The following is a 20,000-nucleotide window of genomic DNA, read 5'->3' on the forward strand; positions in this document are numbered from 1 at the left end:
CCTGTCCCTTCATGTCCTGTCCCTGTCCCTGTCCTTCATGTCCTGTCCCTTCATGTCCTGTCCCCACGTCTCCTCACTCTACATTCTTCAAACTGCGTCTGTCCACAGGTTGTGTTTTCAGACGGCGACTTTCTACATCGACGACGGTTCGTCACCCAGAGTCATCGCCGCTCCGTCCGTGGCTACGCTAACGTCTGGTACGCTCACATAGAACCATGGCCATAGAACCACAACCATAGAACCATGGCCATAGAACCACGGCCATAGAACCACAACCATAGAACCACAACCATAGAACCACAACCATAGAACCATGGCCATAGAACCATGACCATAGAGCCACAACCATAGAACCATGGCCATAGAACCATGACCATAGAACCATGACCATAGAGCCACAACTATAGAACCATGACCATAGAGCCATGACCATAGAACCACAACTATAGAACCATGACCATAGAACCATGACCATAAAACCACAACTATAGAACCATGACCATAGAGCCACAACTATAGAACCATGACCATAGAACCATGACATAGAACTACAACTATAGAACCATGACCATAGAGCCACAACTATAGAACCATGACCATAGAACCATGACCATAGAACTACAACTATAGAACCATGACCATAGAGCCATGACCATAAAACCACAACTATAGAACCATGACCATAGAGCCACAACTATAGAACCATGACCATAGAACCATGACCATAAAACCACAACTATAGAGCCATGACCATAAAACCACAACTATAGAACCATGACCATAGAGCCATGACCATAGAGCCATGACCATAGAACCACAACTATAGAACCATGACCATAGAGCCATGACCATAGAGCCACAACTATAGAACCATGACCATAGAACCATGACCATAAAACCACAACTATAGAGCCATGACCATAAAACCACAACTATAGAACCATGACCATAGAGCCATGACCATAGAGCCATGACCATAGAACCACAACTATAGAACCATGACCATAGAGCCATGACCATAGAACCACAACTATAGAACCATGACCATAGAGCCATGACCATAAAACCACAACTATAGAACCATGACCATAGAACTACAAATGCCAATTTCCAGACAGGAAGTAACTTGTTTTTAACTCCTTCAAATTAAAAATATTTATTAGTAATAGAACTTGTTCCTGAAGACAAAGGTCCACATGTCTTAAAATATGTTTAACGTCTGGATGTCCATTCGGAGGGAACGTATACTGTTACGTTTGTCCTCATCCAATCCGCTGCGGCCACTGGGTACATTGCTATTGGCTGCAGCATTAGGCCACGCCCCCTCCAGTCATGAGTCATCAATAATTCACCTCTTACCAGGAAGCAAGGGAGCAAATTTCAATTAGAAAAATAGTTATTTGGTTCAGATCAAGAGGTGAACAAAGTTTTCTGGTTTGTTTGTTTGTTTGTTTGTTTGTTTGTTTGTTTCAGCCGATCAAACGTCGTTTCCCCTGAAAGACTTCGTACAACATGTCGCTGAACTCCACCAAACCCAGGGCTTCCAGAGAGAGTTCCAGGTGTGTGTGTGTGTGTGTGTGTGTGTGTGTGTGTGTGTGTGTGTGTGTGTGTGTGTGTGTGTGTGTGTGTGTGTGTGTGTGTGTGTGTGTGTGTGTGTGTGTGTGTGTGTGTGTGTGTGTGTGTGTGTGTGCGGTACCTATCTGTATTTACTATCAGATCGTCAGGATGTTGTAAAAAAAAAAAATCTCAAAGTAAAAGTTTGCAACAAATTATCTACAGTTGGAAACTAGACTTTATTTTGAAAAGACAAGAAATTCAGAATTTCTTTGAAAATCCCAACTTTGGGAGAATAATAAATGGTGCGTTCTGTCATTTATCTTCAGCTACAAAAGCAAGAATAACTCACTTCCTGGTACTTTGTTGTTATTTATGTTTCAAACTAAAAGCACCTGCACAAATCTTTTTGTTTGTGACCGTTGTGTCAGTGTTAGCGGCTTTAGCTAGTTTAGCTGTTATGTATTTAGCCATTTTTGTTTTCATTCCAATCTGAGCTCTTTGTGCTCATTCTGCTGCTTTCATGTTAGCATGTGACGCTAAGCTACAGACCTGAGCTCTTTGTGCTCATTCTGCTGCTTTCATGTTAGCATGTGAGACGCTAAGCTACAGACCTGAGCTCTTTGTGCTCATTCTGCTGCTTTCATGTTAGCATGTGAGACGCTAAGCTACAGACCTGAGCTCTTTGTGCTCATTCTGCTGCTTTCATGTTAGCATGTGACGCTAAGCTACAGATCTGAGCTCTTTGTGCTCATTCTGCTGCTTTCATGTTAGCATGTGAGACGCTAAGCTACAGACCTGAGCTCTTTGTGCTCATTCTGCTGCTTTCATGTTAGCATGTGAGACGCTAAGCTACAGACCTGAGCTCTTTGTGCTCATTCTGCTGCTTTCGTGTTAGCATGTGAGACGCTAAGCTACAGACCTGAGCTCCAGGGTCGAACGACGTTAACGTTCAGATGAGATCGTTTTCTATGAGCGACGAGTACGGAGGCCTTACTGGGGAGCAAGGCTTCAGCACTTGTAATGTGAATTTGTAGTTATGAATTGTGAGTCGTCTCCCTGGGAGACGGCGAAAGTGTGAAACGTGTCGCGCGGCTTCGTACTAGCGAGCTAACGACAACGCCGCTGCGTCCCTCTGCGTCGTCGTTAGCGTGCAGCGTCACCGTTGTCCCTCTGTGTCGTCCTGTAATCTGTCTCACCTCATTGTTTACTGTGTTGTCATGGAAACGCCCCGGCTGCCTGCTGCCCCCTGGTGGTTAGATCCTGAAGGAGAGCTACGAGGTAAGACTCTCCTGGGGGACCGCGTCCGCCGCCGCGCCGCCGCAACACCTCACTTCCTCTTCCTGTTTCTGTCCCGTCATGTAAACAAACGTCCCCCCATGTGTCCGTGTCCCCATTTGTCCCCGCTTTAGTTCTGAAAAATATCTTGTAGGTCGCAAACAAATAAATGATTATTCTTAATAATAATAATGATATAATAGTAACAATGCTAATAATTAGTTTTCAGTCAAAGGTTTTGCCAGGTCAGCAGATTTGCTGCCACTGACCTGGGACCAGTTTGAGCGGCGCACCGTGACGCCGTGCGTCTGTTTGCAGGAGGTGCAGTCGTGCGCGGTGGACGTCGGCGTGACGACGGACAGCGCTAACCACCCCGACAACAGAACCAAGAACCGCTACAGCAACGTCCTGGCCTGTACGAGCTCGTTGTCATGAAGAACCGATCACTTGAGAAATCAGATTATTGTTCTTATTGATTATATATTGATGATGTACATGTCAATATATATGTGATAAATGAAAGTTAGGATTTAAACAAACATTCGACTTGACATCGTAAAACCTAATCTTAGCGAGCAATTAGCTCCTCATTTGTCTTTGTGGTTCAAACCGACGAAATCCTGCTTAGCCTAGCTTAAATCCTTGCTAAGCTAGCATTAGCTTCACACCCACAAGTTTCTTCAAAGTCTCGCAAGTCCAGACGTTCCACTAGTTTGAATGAAAAGATATGTAGTTTGAGGTTTCTTTGTATTTTTATTGCCCATATTATTTGGATAAATATACTAATTAGCATTTAGCCTAGCTTACTGTGTTCTCGTCAGAACTGATCATAACTAGCAGTGGCCAAATATATTCAAATAATTAACACAATAAAACATGAAATTCCATATTATTTTAAGTGCTTTTTTTATCAGTACTTCATTGGATGTTAGCAATGCTAAATGTAGCCTTTAGCATAGCTTCTCTTTGTGAAAACTGATTTATTGTTCCTTATCATCAATCGAGTAAACAGAAAAATTAAGTAATTAAAAAATGAGAATTGACCATTGAAACGACCTGGAAAGGGATAGCATTAGCATTAGCACTAGCATTGGCACTAGCATTAGCACTAGCATTAGCACTGGCACTAGCACAAGCATTAGCAATAAAGTTAATTAAGAGCTGTTAATCTGGTTTCTAGTAGTTTTGGATTCTGGACCTTCAAAAGTACTTTCAGTGACTCTGGTCTTTGCCTCCCAGACGACCACAGCCGCGTCCGTCTCTCGCCGCAGCCCGACAAGGACGGCAAGGACGGCAAGGCGGCGGACTACATCAACGCTAACTTTGTGGACGTAAGTGAGAAGCTTCCTCTGCTTTCATCTTTTCTCTCCACCAGTTCCAGTGAAGCTCTTCAGCCGACGTTAGCGGCGCTCCGTTATGGCGGCGGCGGCGTTCAAACCTCATTTGGTTGTTTTGTGTGAAGACGGCGGCGGCGGCGGCAGTCAGGGCCTCCGCGGCGCGGCGCCGTGGAGGATCTCTCCAGCTTTTGTCTGCGCGTCGCTCCGCCAAGGCAGCTTGACACCGTCAGTCACGGCGAAGGTTAGCTGGCGATGAGCTGCCGCTCCACTCCTCCGTCCTCGTCCTCCTTTGTTCTCCCGCTTTGCTTTTTTTATCTCCTAAAAAGCTCCAGAGGAAACGAGCAGATCGGCGCCGCGCCGCCGCGCTGCCACACCGCCGCGCTGCCACACCGCCGCGCCGCCACACCGCCGCGCCGCTTTGTCTGCAACACAAAACTCTGGAAGTTTGTGAAGTCGACTTTATTACTGAGGCGGCGTTCTGAAACAAACTTTAACTGCTGAGTGTGTACTTCTGAGTGTGTACTTCTGAGTGTGTACTTCTGAGTGTGTACCTCCGAGTGTGTACCTCTGATTGTGTACCTCCGAGTGTGTACCTCTGAGTGTGTACCTCCGAGTGTGTACCTCCGAGTGTGTACCTCCGAGTATGTACCTCCGAGTGTGTACCTCTGAGTGTGTACTTCTGAGTGTGTACTTCTGAGTGTGTACCTCTGAGTGTGTACCTTTTTGTGTGTACCTCTGAGTGTGTACTTCTGAGTGTGTACCTCTGAGTGTGTACCTCCGAGTGTGTACCTCCAAGTGTGTACCTCCGAGTGTGTACTTCTGAGTGTGTACCTCTGAGTGTGTACCTTTTTGTGTGTACCTCTGAGTGTGTACTTCTGAGTGTGTACCTCTGAGTGTGTACCTCCGAGTGTGTACCTTTTTGTGTGTACCTCTGAGTGTGTACTTCTGAGTGTGTACCTCTGAGTGTGTACCTCTGAGTGTGTACCTTTTTGTGTGTACCTCTGAGTGTGTACTTCTGAGTGTGTACTTCTGAGTGTGTACCTCTGAGTGTGTACCTCTGTGTGTACCTCCGAGTGTGTACCTTTCAGTGTGTACCTCTGAGTGTGTACCTCTGAGTTTGTACCTCCGAGTGTGTACCTCCGAGTGTGTACTTCTGAGTGTGTACTTCTGAGTGTGTACCTCTGATTGTGTACCTCTGATTGTGTACCTCTGATTGTGTACTTCTGAGTGTGTACTTCTGAGTGTGTACCTCCAAGTGTGTACCTTTCAGTGTGTACCTTTCAGTGTGTACCTCTGAGTGTGTACTTCTGAGTGTGTACCTCCAAGTGTGTACTTCTGAGTGTGTACCAGTGAGTGTGTACCAGTGAGTGTGTACCTCAGAGGGTGTATGGTTCCTCAGAAGGTGTACGGTTCCTCAGAGGGTGTATGGTTCCTCAGAGGGTGTACGGTTCCTCAGAAGGTGTACGGTTCCTCAGAGGGTGTATGGTTCCTCAGAAGGTGTACGGTTCCTCAGAAGGTGTACGGTTCCTCAGAGGGTGTACGGTTCCTCAGAAGGTGTACGGTTCCTCAGAAGGTGTACGGTTCCTCAGAAGGTGTACGGTTCCTCAGAAGGTGTACGGTTCCTCAGAAGGTGTATGGTTCCTCAGAGGCTGTATGGTTCCCCAGGGTTTGGAGGCGTCCAGGTTCTACGTGGCCACTCAGGGTCCTCTGGCGTCGAGCACCGAGGATTTCTGGAAGATGATCTGGGAGCAGAACGTCGGAGTCGTCGTCATGATAACCAACCTGGTGGAGAACGGAAGGGTGGGTGCTCGTCTCCTCCGTCAGCTGTCTAACGTTCTCCTCCGTCAGCTCTATAATGTCTAACGTTCTCCTCCGTCAGTTCTATAATGTCAAACGTCTCCTCCGTCAGCTCTATAATGTCTAACGTTCTCCTCCGTCAGCTCTATAATGTCTAACGTCTCCTCCGTCAGCTCTATAATGTCTAACGTTCTCCTCCGTCAGTTCTATAATGTCAAACGTCTCCTCCGTCAGCTCTATAATGTCTAACGTTCTCCTCCGTCAGCTCTATAATGTCTAACGTCTCCTCCGTCAGTTCTATAATGTCTAACGTTCTCCTCCGTCAGCTCTATAATGTCTAACGTCTCCTCCGTCAGCTCTATAATGTTTAACGTTCTCCTCCGTCAGTTCTATAATGTCTAATGTCTCCTCCGTCAGCTCTATAATGTCTAACGTTCTCCTCCGTCAGCTCTATAATGTCTAACGTCTCCTCCGTCAGCTCTATAATGTCTAACGTTCTCCTCCGTCAGCTCTATAATGTCTAACGTCTCCTCCGTCAGCTCTATATTGTCTAACGTTCTCCTCCGTCGGCTCTATAATGTCTAGCGTCTCCTCCGTCAGCTCTATAATGTTTAACGTTCTCCTCCGTCAGCTCTATAATGTCTAGCGTCTCCTCCGTCAGTTCTATAATGTCTAACGTCTCCTCCGTCAGCTCTATAATGTTTAACGTTCTCCTCCGTCAGTTCTATAATGTCTAACGTCTCCTCCGTCAGCTCTATAATGTCTAGCGTCTCCTCCATCAGTTCTATAATGTCTAACGTCTCCTCCGTCAGTTCTATAATGTCTAACGTCTCCTCCGTCAGCTCTATAATGTCTAACGTCTCCTCCGTCAGCTCTATAATGTTTAACGTTCTCCTCCGTCAGCTCTATAATGTTTAACGTTCTCCTCCGTCAGCTCTATAATGTTTAACGTTCTCCTCCGTCAGCTCTATAATGTTTAACGTTCTCCTCCGTCAGCTCTATAATTAACGTTCTCCTCCGTCAGCTCTATAATGTTTAACGTTCTCCTCCGTCAGCTCTATAATTAACGTTCTCCTCCGTCAGCTCTATAATGTTTAACGTCTCCTCCGTCAGAGGAAGTGTGAGCAGTACTGGCCGGTGGAGGTGGAGGAGCAGTTCGGCAGCTTCCTGGTGACGGTGCAGAGCAGCAGGGTGGTGTCGTACTACACCCAGAGGACGCTGGTCCTGAGGAACCTCCATCACAAGAAGGTCGGCTGAAACACCATTTTAGTTTCCCACCAAATTAAAAGCATCAGAGTCACAAAACGTCTTTCAGCGGCTAAAATGTAGTTTTGATTCCTGAAATGTTCCGAGTAGAATTTAGTTCTTCACTGCTGAAGAACAACGGAGAACCTCAAGACCACTGGAACCTGAAGAACACTGGAACCTGAAGAACACGGGAACCTGAGGAACACGGGAACCTGAAGAACAAGGGAACCTAAAGAACACTGGAACCTGAAGAACACTGGAACCTGAAGAACACGGGAACCTGAAGAACAAGGGAACCTAAAGAACACTGGAACCTGAAGAACACTGGAACCTGAAGAACACGGGAACCTGAAGAACACGGTGACGGAGAGTTTCAGTGAATCAGAGGAACACAGATTGATGTTCTGAGGAGATGAGAGGCAGTTATCAAGACAAGTCCTCTAAAGGAGGTTCTGCAGGTGGAACCACAAACCACGACACTGTTCTCCTGGTTCCTGGCTCATGTTCTGGTGACTTTAGAACCTTGTTAGTGTTTCAGTCCTGGAGGAGCAGGAGGCGTGTCTCAACCAACACCAGGTGCTCCGGTGGAACCGCTCCTCCAAGATGGAACATCGGTGATCTGTGGAGAACGTTCTGCTGCACCGTATAGAACGTTCTGCTGCACTGTATAGAACGTTCTGCTGCACCATGGAGAACGTTCTGCTGCACTGTATAGAACGTTCTGCTGCACCATGGAGAACGTTCTGCTGCACCGTATAGAACGTTCTGCTGCACCATGGAGAACGTTCTGCTGCACCGTATAGAATGTTCTGCTGCACCATGGAGAACGTTGGAGAACATTGCTGCAATGTGATTCTACACTTTTATTTTGATAGGACCTCCAGACCTCCCTGGAGACTCATTTTTCTGCAGAACCCTCATTGCTCTAGATTTGTTCTCTACGTTCTCTAGATATTGAATAAACCCTTTCAGCTGTTTCATCACTGAGATCTAGAACGTGTTGTTCTAGTTTACTTTTACTTTCTGTTCAGTGTAATCTATTACATTTTCAGAGATTTGACAGATTTTTCTTCCACATTTTCTCTTCAGCTGTTTTCAGCATCTTCACTATTTTAGCACTTTAATTCTTTACCGTCGCTGTTTTATCTTTTCTTTTGATCTTTTCTCCTTTTAACTTGAAAAATGTGCTTTATTTTTTGTTTCTATTATTTCTGAATTACCACGTTTTATTTTATTTCTCTGTATTCTGGAGACGAGACCATTTTTAAGTAAACAAAGTGAGAATGTGAGTAACGTCCTGGGTGGTGTGTTGCTCCGCCCCCCCAGGGCTCCGCCCCTCATGGCTCCGCCCCCCAGGGCTCTGGGAGGCGGCGCGGCGGCGAGCGGACGGTGCAGCACTTCCACTACACCCAGTGGCCCGACATGGGCGTCCCGGAGCTCCACCTGCCGCTGCTCAGCTTCGTACGCAAGTCGGCGGCGGCGCGGACGGAGGGGGCGGGGCCTATGGTGGTGCACTGCAGGTGAGGCCACGCCCACCTGGTGAAAGACGTCCAGCTCTGACCGTCCCTCTGCTCTCTGGACTGACTGTCCCTCTGTGGACTGACTGTCTGTCTCCTCTGTGGACTGACTGTCCGTCTTCTCTGTGGACTGCCTGTCCCTCTACTCTGTGGACTGACTGCCTGTCCCTCTGTGGACTGACTGCCTGTCCCTCTGTGGACTGACTGTCCGTCTTCTCTGTGGACTGTCTGTCCGTCTCCTCTGTGGACTGACTGTCCCTCTCCTCTGTGGACTGACTGTCCCTCTGTGGACTGACTGTCCCTCTCCTCTGTGGACTGACTGTCCCTCTCCTCTGTGGACTGACTGTCTTCTCTGTGGACTGACTGTCCCTCTCCTCTGTGGACTGACTGTCCCCCTCCTCTGTGGACGGACTGTCTCCTCTGTGGACTGACTGTCTGTCTCCTCTGTGGACTGACTGTCCCCCTCCTCTGGGACGTTGCAGTGCCGGCGTTGGACGGACAGGGACCTACATCGTCCTGGACAGCATGTTGCAGCAGATCAAGCAGCAGGGGGTCGTCAACGTCTCCGTCTTCCTGAAGCACATCCGGACCCAGAGGAGCCACCTGGTCCAGACCCTGGTCAGTACCCTGGTCCAGACCCTGGTCAGTACCCTGGTCCAGAGCCTGGTCAGTACCCTGGTCAGTACTCTGGTCCAGACCCTGGTCCAGACCCTGGTCAGTACCCTGGTCCAGACCCTGGTCCAGAGCCTGGTCAGTACCCTGGTCCAGACCCTGGTCAGTACCCTGGTCCAGACCCTGGTCCAGAGCCTGGTCAGTACCCTGGTCCAGACCCTGGTCAGTACCCTGGTCCAGACCCTGGTCCAGACCCTGGTCAGTACTCTGGTCCAGTACTACGGTCCAGTACTACGGTCCAGTTTTTGTGTTGGTCGTATCATTTTATTTTGTAGTATTTGTCCGCCACCACACCCTAAAGATCCCCTCGGGGGAGACCTGGTCTGTGGTGCAGGACCGGTTGAGGTCTAGAACCCCGAGGTTCCATGAAGGAACCGAAACCCTCGACTCACGTTTGTGTGGAGAAACTGAGTCGTACCGTGGATCTCCTCGTGCCTGGTACCGTCTGGGACCGGGGGTCTGGTACCGGGGGTCTGGTACCGGGGGTCTGGTACCGGGGGTCTGGTCTAATATGAAGAATTCAAGAGTCTGGTTCTGGTCTGGATTGCGAGTCTGGTTCTTCAGACGGAGTTCTAGGGTTGTGGATCAGAAAGTTCTGCAGAGGTTCAGAAGGTTCTGGATCTGCTTCCTGTCCAGCAAACCGTCTGCTTCTGTCTCAGGACCAGTACGTCTTCGTCCACGACGCCCTGGTGGCGGCCATCTTGTCCGGGGAGACGGAGGTGGCGGCGGCGCGGCTGCACCGGTACGCCGACCAGCTGCTGGCCCCGGGGCCCGACGGGAAGACTGGCCTGGACCAGCAGTTCCAGGTGAGACCACGTGGAACCCTGAGTCTCCTGTCGGGACTCAACCGGGGACGTGTGGACAGGAAGTCCTGAACCTTGACGTTCTGTCTCTGCAGCTGATTTGTCCTTCCGGGACGAAGCAAGGCGACTTCAGTACGGCCCTGCGGGACTGCAACCGCAGCAAGAACCGGAGCTGCTCTGTCATACCCGGTAAGTCTGCTCTGTCATACCCGGTAAGTCTGCTCTGTCATACCCGGTAAGTCTGCTCTGTCATACCTGGTAAGTCTGCTCCGTCATACCCGGTAAGTCTGCTACGTCCTACGAGGTAAGTCTGCTCCGTCATACCTGGTAAGTCTGCTCCGTCATACCCGGTAAGTCTGCTCTGTCATACCTGGTAAGTCTGCTCTGTCATACCCGGTAAGTCTGCTCCGTCATACCCGGTAAGTCTGCTACGTCCTACGAGGTAAGTCTGCTCCATCATACCTGGTAAGTCTGCTCCGTCATACCTGGTAAGTCTGCTCCGTCATACCCGGTAAGTCTGCTACGTCCTACGAGGTAAGTCTGCTCCGTCATACCTGGTAAGTCTGCTCTGCCATACCCGGTTAGTCTGCTCCGTCATACCCGGTAAGTCTCGTTCCACAAAGGAACCTCAGGATCAAAGCGTCATCAAAGCGTCATCAAAGCGTCATCAAAGCGTGTCGTCATCAAAGCGTGTCGTCATCAAAGCGTGTCGTCCTGCAGCGGAGCGTTGGCGAGTCCGTCTGTCCACGCCGGCGGAGGAAACGTCGGACTACATCAACGCGTCCCACGTAGCGGTAAGGAATGCTAACGATACCGGAAACGATTCTCAAGCGGTCGTTCAAGTATCCGACTGACAACGATCGCTGACTTTTGTTTGGGTTCCGTCGCCGCAGGGTTACCGGCGGCACAACGAGTTTGTCATTACCCAGAATCCCTTGCCCGGCACGGTGCAGGACTTCTGGCGGATGGTCTGGGACCTGAACGCTCGGGTCATCGTGTCGCTGGCGGCGGTGAGCGACTCGTCTTTCTCTCTGCTCCTCGTTACCAGAACAAGTTTAACCCTCTAGCTTCTGCCGTTAGCGCAGGTTAGCATTGATAAAGTGTTGTCATTGTTGGTCTAATGAGAACACGGTTATTCGCCACGCTAGGCTAATCTGCCTCGACCGCTTTTATAGGCTTCAGTCTATTTTTAGTCGAGCTAGCATTGAGAAGCCGTCAAGCTAACGGACAGAATGAACATTGTTCACTAGCGTAGTTTCACTGACGCTGCCGTGCTAAGCTAAGCTAGGCTAAAGATGTTTTTAAACCACTTCAATAGCTGTAGTCTTTTGCAGCACGATGCTATGAGATGCTAAGCCACACTAAGCTGTCTGACGCTACTAGCTCATGATGCTATGTTATGCTACGTCCATGTGGCGGCACTGGGTCAAAGGTCGCGTCTCAACTGTTCTCAGACGGAGGAGGAGGCGGAGCTCTGTGTCTTCTGGCCGACCAAGGGCCAGCCAATCAGATACCAGATGTTCACCGTCACTCAGAAGAGCGAGACGTGCGTCTGTCTGTCCAACGAGGACATCCTGGTGGTCCAGGACTATGTTCTGGAGGCCACACAGGTCAGTGGCATTCATTTCCTGTTTCCTTTACTTCATTTCCTGTTTCCTTTACTTCACTTCCTGTTTCCTTTACTTCATTTCCTGTTTCCTTTACTTCATTTCCTGTTTCCTTTACTTCACTTCCTGTTTCCTTTACTTCATTTCCTGTTTCCTTTACTTCACTTCCTGTTTCCTTTACTTCACTTCCTGTTTCCTTAACTTCATTTCCTGTTTCGGGATTCATTTCAAATCCATATATTTGCACAACTATATATATGTGTGTGTGTATATATGTATATATGTGTATATATATATATATATATACATATATACTGGAGTGTTGAGTGCACTTGAATATAAGCCACAGCCACCAAATTAAAAAAGAAAGTTCGGAGTTACGTGATGCACTTGAACGCACCACCAGCAGCTCCATTATTTAATCTACAGGGTTCATATAGTCTGGGAATTACTAAATATAGTTATATATATTTACTTCACAGTTTAACTAACTATTTCAAGAACAACGCTATAGCAGCAAGTCATGTTTACGATAAACTTCAGCTGCTCAAATCGTTGTTTTATAAAGTTGAATTGAATGTAAAGAATTGACTTAAAGACGTTTAAAGGGGACGAGAGACATGAGACACCGGCTGGCGGCTCCTTTGTTTGTTGTTTGAAATAAATGACAACGTGTCTCCTGAGAGAGTGAGGTGGTTTTATTGTGGCGGTGTGAACAGGACGACTACGTCCTGGAGGTGAAGCACTACCGCGCCCCCTGCTGGCCGAACCCCGACGGTCCCATCAGCAGCACCTCGGAGCTGCTGAGCCTGGTGCACCGGGGGGACGCCGCCGAGGACGGTCCCGCCGTCGTCCTCGACAAGTAAGGCCGCCGCCGCTCGGCCGCCGCGCCGTGGGAGGAGCTTCTGCCGCAAGCTGACGTGGTTGCTTGTGTCTCTCAGTGTGGGCGGAGCCACGGCCGGGACGTTCTGCGCCCTGTCCTCGTTGACCCGTCAGCTGGACGCCGAAGGCTCCGTGGACGTCTTCCAGGTGGCCCAGCTGACCAACCTCATGAGGCCGGGCGTCTTCTCACACATCGTGAGTCACCGCCACGTTTCCCCCCATGTTTCCCCCCACGTTTCCCCCCACGTTTCCCCCCATGTTTCCCCCCATGTTTCCCCCCATGTTTCCCCCCACGTTTCCCCCCATGTTTCCCCCCACGTTTCCCCCCATGTTTCCCCCCATGTTTCCCCCCATGTTTCCCCCCATGTTTCCCCCCACGTTTCCCCCCATGTTTCCCCCCACGTTTCCCCCCACGTTTCCCCCCATGTTTCCCGCCGTTTCCCGCCACATTTCCCGCCGTTTCCCGCCACGTTTCCCAGCGTTTCCCCCCATGTTTCCCGCCGTTTCCCGCCACATTTCCCGCCGTTTCCCCCCATGTTTCCCGCCATTTCCCGCCGTTTCCCCCCACGTTTCCCGCCACGTTTCCCAGCGTTTCCCGCCACGTTTCCCCCCACGTTTCCCGCCGTCATACCGACACACTGCTAGCTAGCTAGTTAGCTACTGGTGCTCATCGCTGTCTGAGTGTTTTTAAAATGTTTAAAATGTCTTTTCATTATAATTTTAATTGACCACATTTGAGAAAAACAAATCTGTTTTTACATTTCTAAATTCTCATTTCATGTCGATTTTGTAACGACAGAAATCAGAATCAGTTTCAGCAAAATATTGGAAAATGTAACATTTGAATGTTTTATTGTGGAAAATTCACAGAAAGAGACGTGGAACAAGAACATGAGCTGTTTATAGAGTTTTTCATGAATCAAGGTTTAATTCATGATGAGACGATTTCTGAGGATGAGGGGTTCTATTGGTTCTGGTTCTAGGATCAGTACCGGTTCCTGTACGAAGCCATGCTGAGTCTCGTCAGGACGCAGGAGGACGACGTCACCGCGAGCATCGTGGCGGGATCCGCCGCCGCCGCCAACGAGAGCCTCCAGTCCCTCGTGTGAAAAACCCTCAAGGACTGTTGTGTCCCCCGTCCTCCTGAGGTTCTCAAGTTTTGTCCCCCGTCCTCCTGAGGTTCTCAAGTTTTGTCCCCCGTCCTCCTGGGGTTCTCAAGTTTTGTCCCCCGTCCTCCTGGGGTTCTCAAGTTTTGTCCCCCGTCATCCTGGACTTCTCAAGTTTTGTCCCCCGTCCTCCTGGGGTTCTCAAGTTTTGTCCCCCGTCCTCCTTGGATTCTGTTTTTTTTGTCCCCCGTCCTCCTGGGGTTCTCAAGTTTTGTCCCCGTCCTCCTGGGGTTCTCAACTTTTGTCCCCCGTCCTCCTGGGGTTCTCAAGTTTTGTCCCCCGTCATCCTGGACTTCTCAACTTTTGTCCCCCGTCTTCCTGGGGTTCTCAAGTTTTGTCCCCCGTCCTCCTGGGGTTCTGTTTTTTTGTCCCCCGTCCTCCTGGGCTTCTCAACTTTTGTCCCCCGTCCTCCTGGACTTCTCAAATTTTGTCCCCGTCCTTCTGGGGTTCTCAAGTTTTGTCCCCCGTCCTCCTGGGGTTCTGTTTTTTTGTCCCCCGTCCTCCTTGGATTCTGTTTTTTTTGTCCCCCGTCCTCCTGGGATTCTGTTTTTTTTGTCCCCCGTCCTCCTGGGGTTCTGGTGTTTTGTCCCCTGTCCTCCTGAGGTTCATTTTTTTTTGTCCCCCGTCCTCCTGGGATTCTGTTTTTTTGTCCCCTGTCCTCCTGGGGTTCTGGTGTTTTGTCCCCTGTCCTCCTGGGGTTCTGGTGTTTTGTCCCCTGTCCTCCTGAGGTTCAGTTTTTTTTGTCCCCCGCCCTCCTGGGATTCTGTTTTTTTGTCCCCCGTCCTCCTGGGGTTCTGGTGTTTTGTCCCCGTCCTCCTGGGGTTCTGGTGTTTTGTCCCCGTCCTCCTGGGACGTCCTCTGCTCTCAGTTTGTTGTCGGGATCCAGCCTCTTACTCTGCGTGCCTTGTGGTGTCCTCCGTCCGTCCCCTGCTAGCTGTCCAGTAGACTAACTCCGCTCGCTAAACTCCTCCGTGGTATTTATTGGCACCGAGCCAAACGGGATTTGTTGGAAGAAAAAGCTAAAATTTCGTCTTTTTACGTGGAATCACGTTTTGTGGCGTCGCTTCCGGAATAATAATGATCTAATGTAAATAATGACAATAATCACCTTGATGGACCAAATTTCTATTTATACTTTTAGATTTTTATATTTGACAGTTTTGGTAATAGTGTTTGTGTTTAACTGCAGTGGCCTAGCCGGAGAATACTAACGTTTTGTACTCTGGGTTTTGTAACCGACTAAACGCACGACGAGGTTCTGACGCGTCTTTCTTCATCAGTAGAATAAACCAGTGAAACAAACGGCTGCTGACTGTTTCTTGGCTGCAGTGACACTTTCCACCAGCAGGGGCTGCAACCACACTTCAAGACCACCCCACAGTCTGCAACCCCACTTCAAGACCACCCCACAGTCTGCTACCCCACTTCAGGATGAACCCACAGTCTGCAACCCCACTTCAGGATGAACCCACAGTCTGCAACCCCACTTCAAGACGAACCCTAGTCTGCAACCCCACATCAAGACGAACCACAGTCTGCAACCCGACTTCAAGACGAACCCTAGTCTGCAACCCGACTTCAAGACGAACCACAGTCTGCAACCCGACTTCAAGACGAACCCACAGTCTGCAACCCGACTTCAGGACGAACCACAGTCTGCAACCCGACTTCAAGACGAACCCACAGTCTGCAACCCGACTTCAAGACGAACCCACAGTCTGCAACCCGACTTCAGGACGAACCACAGTCTGCAACCCGACTTCAAGACGAACCCACAGTCTGCAACCCGATTTCAAGACGAACCCACAGTCTGCAACCCCACTTCAAGACGAACCCACAGTCTGCAACCCGACTTCAAGACGAACCCACAGTCTGCAACCCGATTTCAAGACGAACCCACAGTCTGCAACCCCACTTCAAGACCACCCCACAGTCTGCAACCCCACTTCAAGACCACCCCACAGTCTGCAACCCCACTTCAGGATGAACCCACAGTCTGCAACCCCACTTCAAGGCCACCCAACAGTCTGCAACCCCACTTCAGGATGAACCCACAGTCTGCAACCCCACTTCAAGACCACCCCACAGTCTGCAACCCCACTTCAGGATGAACCCACAGTCTGCAACCCCACTTCAAGACCACCCCACAGTCTGCAACCCCACTTCAAGACCACCCCACAGTCTGCAACCCCACTTCAAGACGAACCCACAGTCTGCAACCCGACTTCAAGACGAACCCACAGTCTGCAACCCGACTTCAGGACGAACCACAGTCTGCAACCCGACTTCAAGACGAACCCACAGTCTGCAACCCGACTTCAGCACGAACCACAGTCTGCAACCCGACTTCAAGACGAACCCACAGTCTGCAACCCGATTTCAAGACGAACCCACAGTCTGCAACCCCACTTCAAGACGAACCCACAGTCTGCAACCCCACTTCAAGACAACCCCGACAGTCTGCAACCCCACTTCAAGACGACCCCGACAGTCTGCAACCCCACTTCAAGACGACCCCGACAGTCTGCAACCCGACTTCAAGACGAACCCACAGTCTGCAACCCCACTTCAAGACGAACCCACAGTCTGCAACCCGACTTCAGGACGAACCACAGTCTGCAACCCGACTTCAAGACGAACCCACAGTCTGCAACCCGATTTCAAGACGAACCCACAGTCTGCAACCCCACTTCAAGACGAACCCACAGTCTGCAACCCGACTTCAAGACGAACCCACAGTCTGCAACCCGATTTCAAGACGAACCCACAGTCTGCAACCCCACTTCAAGACCACCCCACAGTCTGCAACCCCACTTCAAGACCACCCCACAGTCTGCAACCCCACTTCAGGATGAACCCACAGTCTGCAACCCCACTTCAAGGCCACCCAACAGTCTGCAACCCCACTTCAGGATGAACCCACAGTCTGCAACCCCACTTCAAGACCACCCCACAGTCTGCAACCCCACTTCAGGATGAACCCACAGTCTGCAACCCCACTTCAAGACCACCCCACAGTCTGCAACCCCACTTCAAGACCACCCCACAGTCTGCAACCCCACTTCAAGACGAACCCACAGTCTGCAACCCGACTTCAAGACGAACCCACAGTCTGCAACCCGACTTCAGGACGAACCACAGTCTGCAACCCGACTTCAAGACGAACCCACAGTCTGCAACCCGACTTCAGCACGAACCACAGTCTGCAACCCGACTTCAAGACGAACCCACAGTCTGCAACCCGATTTCAAGACGAACCCACAGTCTGCAACCCCACTTCAAGACGAACCCACAGTCTGCAACCCCACTTCAAGACAACCCCGACAGTCTGCAACCCCACTTCAAGACGACCCCGACAGTCTGCAACCCCACTTCAAGACGACCCCGACAGTCTGCAACCCGACTTCAAGACGAACCCACAGTCTGCAACCCCACTTCAAGACGAACCCACAGTCTGCAACCCCACTTCAAGACGACCCCGACAGTCTGCAACCCCACTTCAAGACGACCCCGACAGTCTGCAACCCGACTTCAAGACGAACCCACAGTCTGCAACCCCACTTCAAGACGAACCCACAGTCTGCAACCCCACTTCAAGACGACCCCGACAGTCTGCAACCCCACTTCAAGACGACCCCGACAGTCTGCAACCCGACTTCAGGATGAACCCACAGACTGCAACCCGACTTCAAGACGAACCACAGTCTGCAACCCGACTTCAGGACGAACCAACCAGCTGGCACTCGTTTCTTGCGACTTTTTTCTCTGACTTTTAATTTTTTTTGGCAAAAATCATGTAATTAAAAAAAAACCAATCATGATTTTGAGAGAAATTACTTCTATGGTAAAAGAAAACAATAATGAATCAATATAATAATCAGAGTTCAATCATTTGTGGACAAATTAAATTCATGTTTCTGAATTTCATCTCAAATTATGACAAAATAATGTTCATGGTTCCATTTTAGTATTTGATGGTTAATTTTACTCTCCATTCATCAGCAGGAGTCAGAAGCTTTTCTCGGTCTTCCTCCAACAACCAATCAGCTTTCAGCAACTGTGTCACCATGGCAACGGGTTGACCAACTTCCTCATGAGAGAAAGTTGCCGTCAAGTCCTTGATCAGAGTTCCTGAGACACTTTGACGCTTTTAGGTTAAGATACGAGCCCCGAGACACCCTGAGACACCCTGAGACATCCTGAGACACCCTGAGACACCCTGAGACATCCTGAGACACCCTGAGACATTCTGAGACACCCTGAGACACCATGAGAGACTCAGACACTCTGAGACACCGTGAGACACTCTGAGACACCCTAAGACATTCTGAGACACTTTGAGACACCCTGAGAGACTCTGAGACACCCTGAGACGCCCCGAGACACTCTGAGACATCCTGAGACACCATGAGAGACTCTGAGACACTGTGAGACACTTTGAGACACCCTGAGAGACTCTGAGACACCGTGAGACACTTTGAGACACCCTGAGAGACTCTGAGACACCCTGAGACACTCTGAGAGACTCTGAGACACCATGAGACATTCTGAGACAACCTGAGACACTCTGAGACACTTTGAGACATTCCTAACACCTTTCTTTAACTCCTCTAGGAAGCCTCCTAACACCTTTCCTTAACCCCGTGACGTCATCCAGGGGGTTCAGGTGAAGTGGACATTTGGGACAGACCCTATGTTGTTATTTGTTCGTCTGTCCTCTCGTGACGCGCGCGGCGGAAGGCCGTGCCTCTCCTCTGGAAGCTGATTGGCGGAGCCGCTCCCGCCCACCAGCAGATCTATAAACACTGTGTTCCGCCGGAAGCGCTTTCCCGCGGCCCGCAGACTGACTGTAGATCTGCTGGAGGCCGAGCGGCCGCTGAAGGGCAGCGGGAGACGAACCGGCGGTCCGCGGCCCGGTTCGTCCCGCGGGGGCGGAGCCTGGAGCATCTTCCTCCTCCCGCTGCTCGTCTTCTCCTCTCCTCACTCTCAGTGACACACAAAGTTCGTCCTGGACGTTTTAAAACTGCTTGTCGGAACAGCCGTGCTCGTGCAGCAGTGACCCCGCCCAGGCGGAGGTTCCTCGTGAATACAAACGAACCCACCTGGACTCGTTTCCGTCTGGAGGAAACTCCCCGGCGTCCCAGCGGGAGGTCCGGAGCTTCAGAGTAACACCGACACACCGGGACGTTGTTGGTCAACCGACCAGACGTTCAACGCCAAATCTCTACAAGTGAAGACTTTTGATAAACAATTAAATGTCCTACCCAGATATTTTTATATTTGTATATTTTTATTTCCTACTTTTATATTCTATTGTATTTTATAACATTCCTAGGTAGCAGATTGCTGCAACAATTCAATTTCCCTTCGGGGATGATTAAAGTTATTATCTGTCTCTCTGAGCAGGACGAGGGAACAGAAGTGTGAAACATCGGCCAGAAGCAGGCGAAGCTTTTCTACACAAACAGAGAATCGTGGTTAAACATGAACGTCTGTCATTCACGTGGTTTAGATGATTATTTTTCTTCACACAGTCTGTTAATGTTCATAAATATAAATATGAAATGATCAACTACTTCAATGACGTGAGGAACGACTTTAAGATAGTCGTCGATTACTTTAATGAAGTCATTATTTAGTTAATTGCGTACTTCAGTGCGTGAACAAACATTTATAAAAAAAACTGTTTCTAACATGTAGACTTTAACTTACAACATAAAACAGTTGTACTACAATTGTTATAATTAATACGGTTGTTAAAAAAATTAATAAAACCTGGAATTTAAGAAAAACTACATTTGAAATAAAGAACACATTAAAAAGAATTACAGATACACAGAATTACATAAAAAATGAAAGACGATAAAAAATAAAGCAGAATAAACACATTTGTAAAAGTTTTAAAGAATTGAAATGTTTTTTTTAATGCTACTTAGCCTCGAGCTTTTATTGTGAAGGACCGGAAACGGATGAGTCTCGGGTGTGTGGGTCGACCCGGTGGACTGCGGCCGTGTGAGCGTGGGACACTGCGGAGCAGCGGACAAGTGACGGACGAGCCGCACGAAGCGCCACAGGTGAGCGACGGCCGGTGGAGTGACGTCACGGCGCGCCTCGCCGACCCGCCGCGGAGTTCGTGGAA

At 49.6% G+C, this 20,000-nt stretch overlaps 2 protein-coding genes across 2 annotated transcripts in view; both read left to right on the forward strand.

The window, feature by feature from the left end:
* The window catches only part of LOC308148701 (receptor-type tyrosine-protein phosphatase zeta-like), a gene marked incomplete at its 5' end in the record, with an annotated part of 17,440 nt that extends 3,563 nt beyond the window's left edge, over positions 1 to 13,877 (forward strand). Inside the window, 17 exons of the mRNA XM_080522211.1 lie at positions 109 to 197; positions 1,474 to 1,559; positions 2,815 to 2,835; positions 3,151 to 3,247; positions 4,072 to 4,163; positions 5,835 to 5,969; positions 7,080 to 7,214; positions 8,541 to 8,734; positions 9,214 to 9,349; positions 10,063 to 10,209; positions 10,302 to 10,395; positions 10,927 to 11,000; positions 11,100 to 11,216; positions 11,661 to 11,816; positions 12,533 to 12,675; positions 12,755 to 12,890; positions 13,679 to 13,877. Coding sequence (XP_080378337.1) covers positions 109 to 197; positions 1,474 to 1,559; positions 2,815 to 2,835; positions 3,151 to 3,247; positions 4,072 to 4,163; positions 5,835 to 5,969; positions 7,080 to 7,214; positions 8,541 to 8,734; positions 9,214 to 9,349; positions 10,063 to 10,209; positions 10,302 to 10,395; positions 10,927 to 11,000; positions 11,100 to 11,216; positions 11,661 to 11,816; positions 12,533 to 12,675; positions 12,755 to 12,890; positions 13,679 to 13,804 — 1,978 coding nt within the window. The 3' untranslated portion in view covers positions 13,805 to 13,877. The remainder of the gene's footprint in view (positions 1 to 108; positions 198 to 1,473; positions 1,560 to 2,814; positions 2,836 to 3,150; positions 3,248 to 4,071; positions 4,164 to 5,834; positions 5,970 to 7,079; positions 7,215 to 8,540; positions 8,735 to 9,213; positions 9,350 to 10,062; positions 10,210 to 10,301; positions 10,396 to 10,926; positions 11,001 to 11,099; positions 11,217 to 11,660; positions 11,817 to 12,532; positions 12,676 to 12,754; positions 12,891 to 13,678) is intronic.
* Positions 13,878 to 19,827: 5,950 nt separating this feature from the next.
* The window catches only part of LOC308148702 (alpha-aminoadipic semialdehyde synthase, mitochondrial-like), a gene marked incomplete at its 3' end in the record, with an annotated part of 4,623 nt that continues 4,450 nt past the window's right edge, over positions 19,828 to 20,000 (forward strand). Inside the window, 1 exon segment of the mRNA XM_080522212.1 lies at positions 19,828 to 19,935.

Source organism: Blennius ocellaris, assembly GCF_963422515.1.
Source record: "Blennius ocellaris genome assembly, contig: SCAFFOLD_277, whole genome shotgun sequence".
Lineage (NCBI taxonomy): Eukaryota > Metazoa > Chordata > Actinopteri > Blenniiformes > Blenniidae > Blennius > Blennius ocellaris.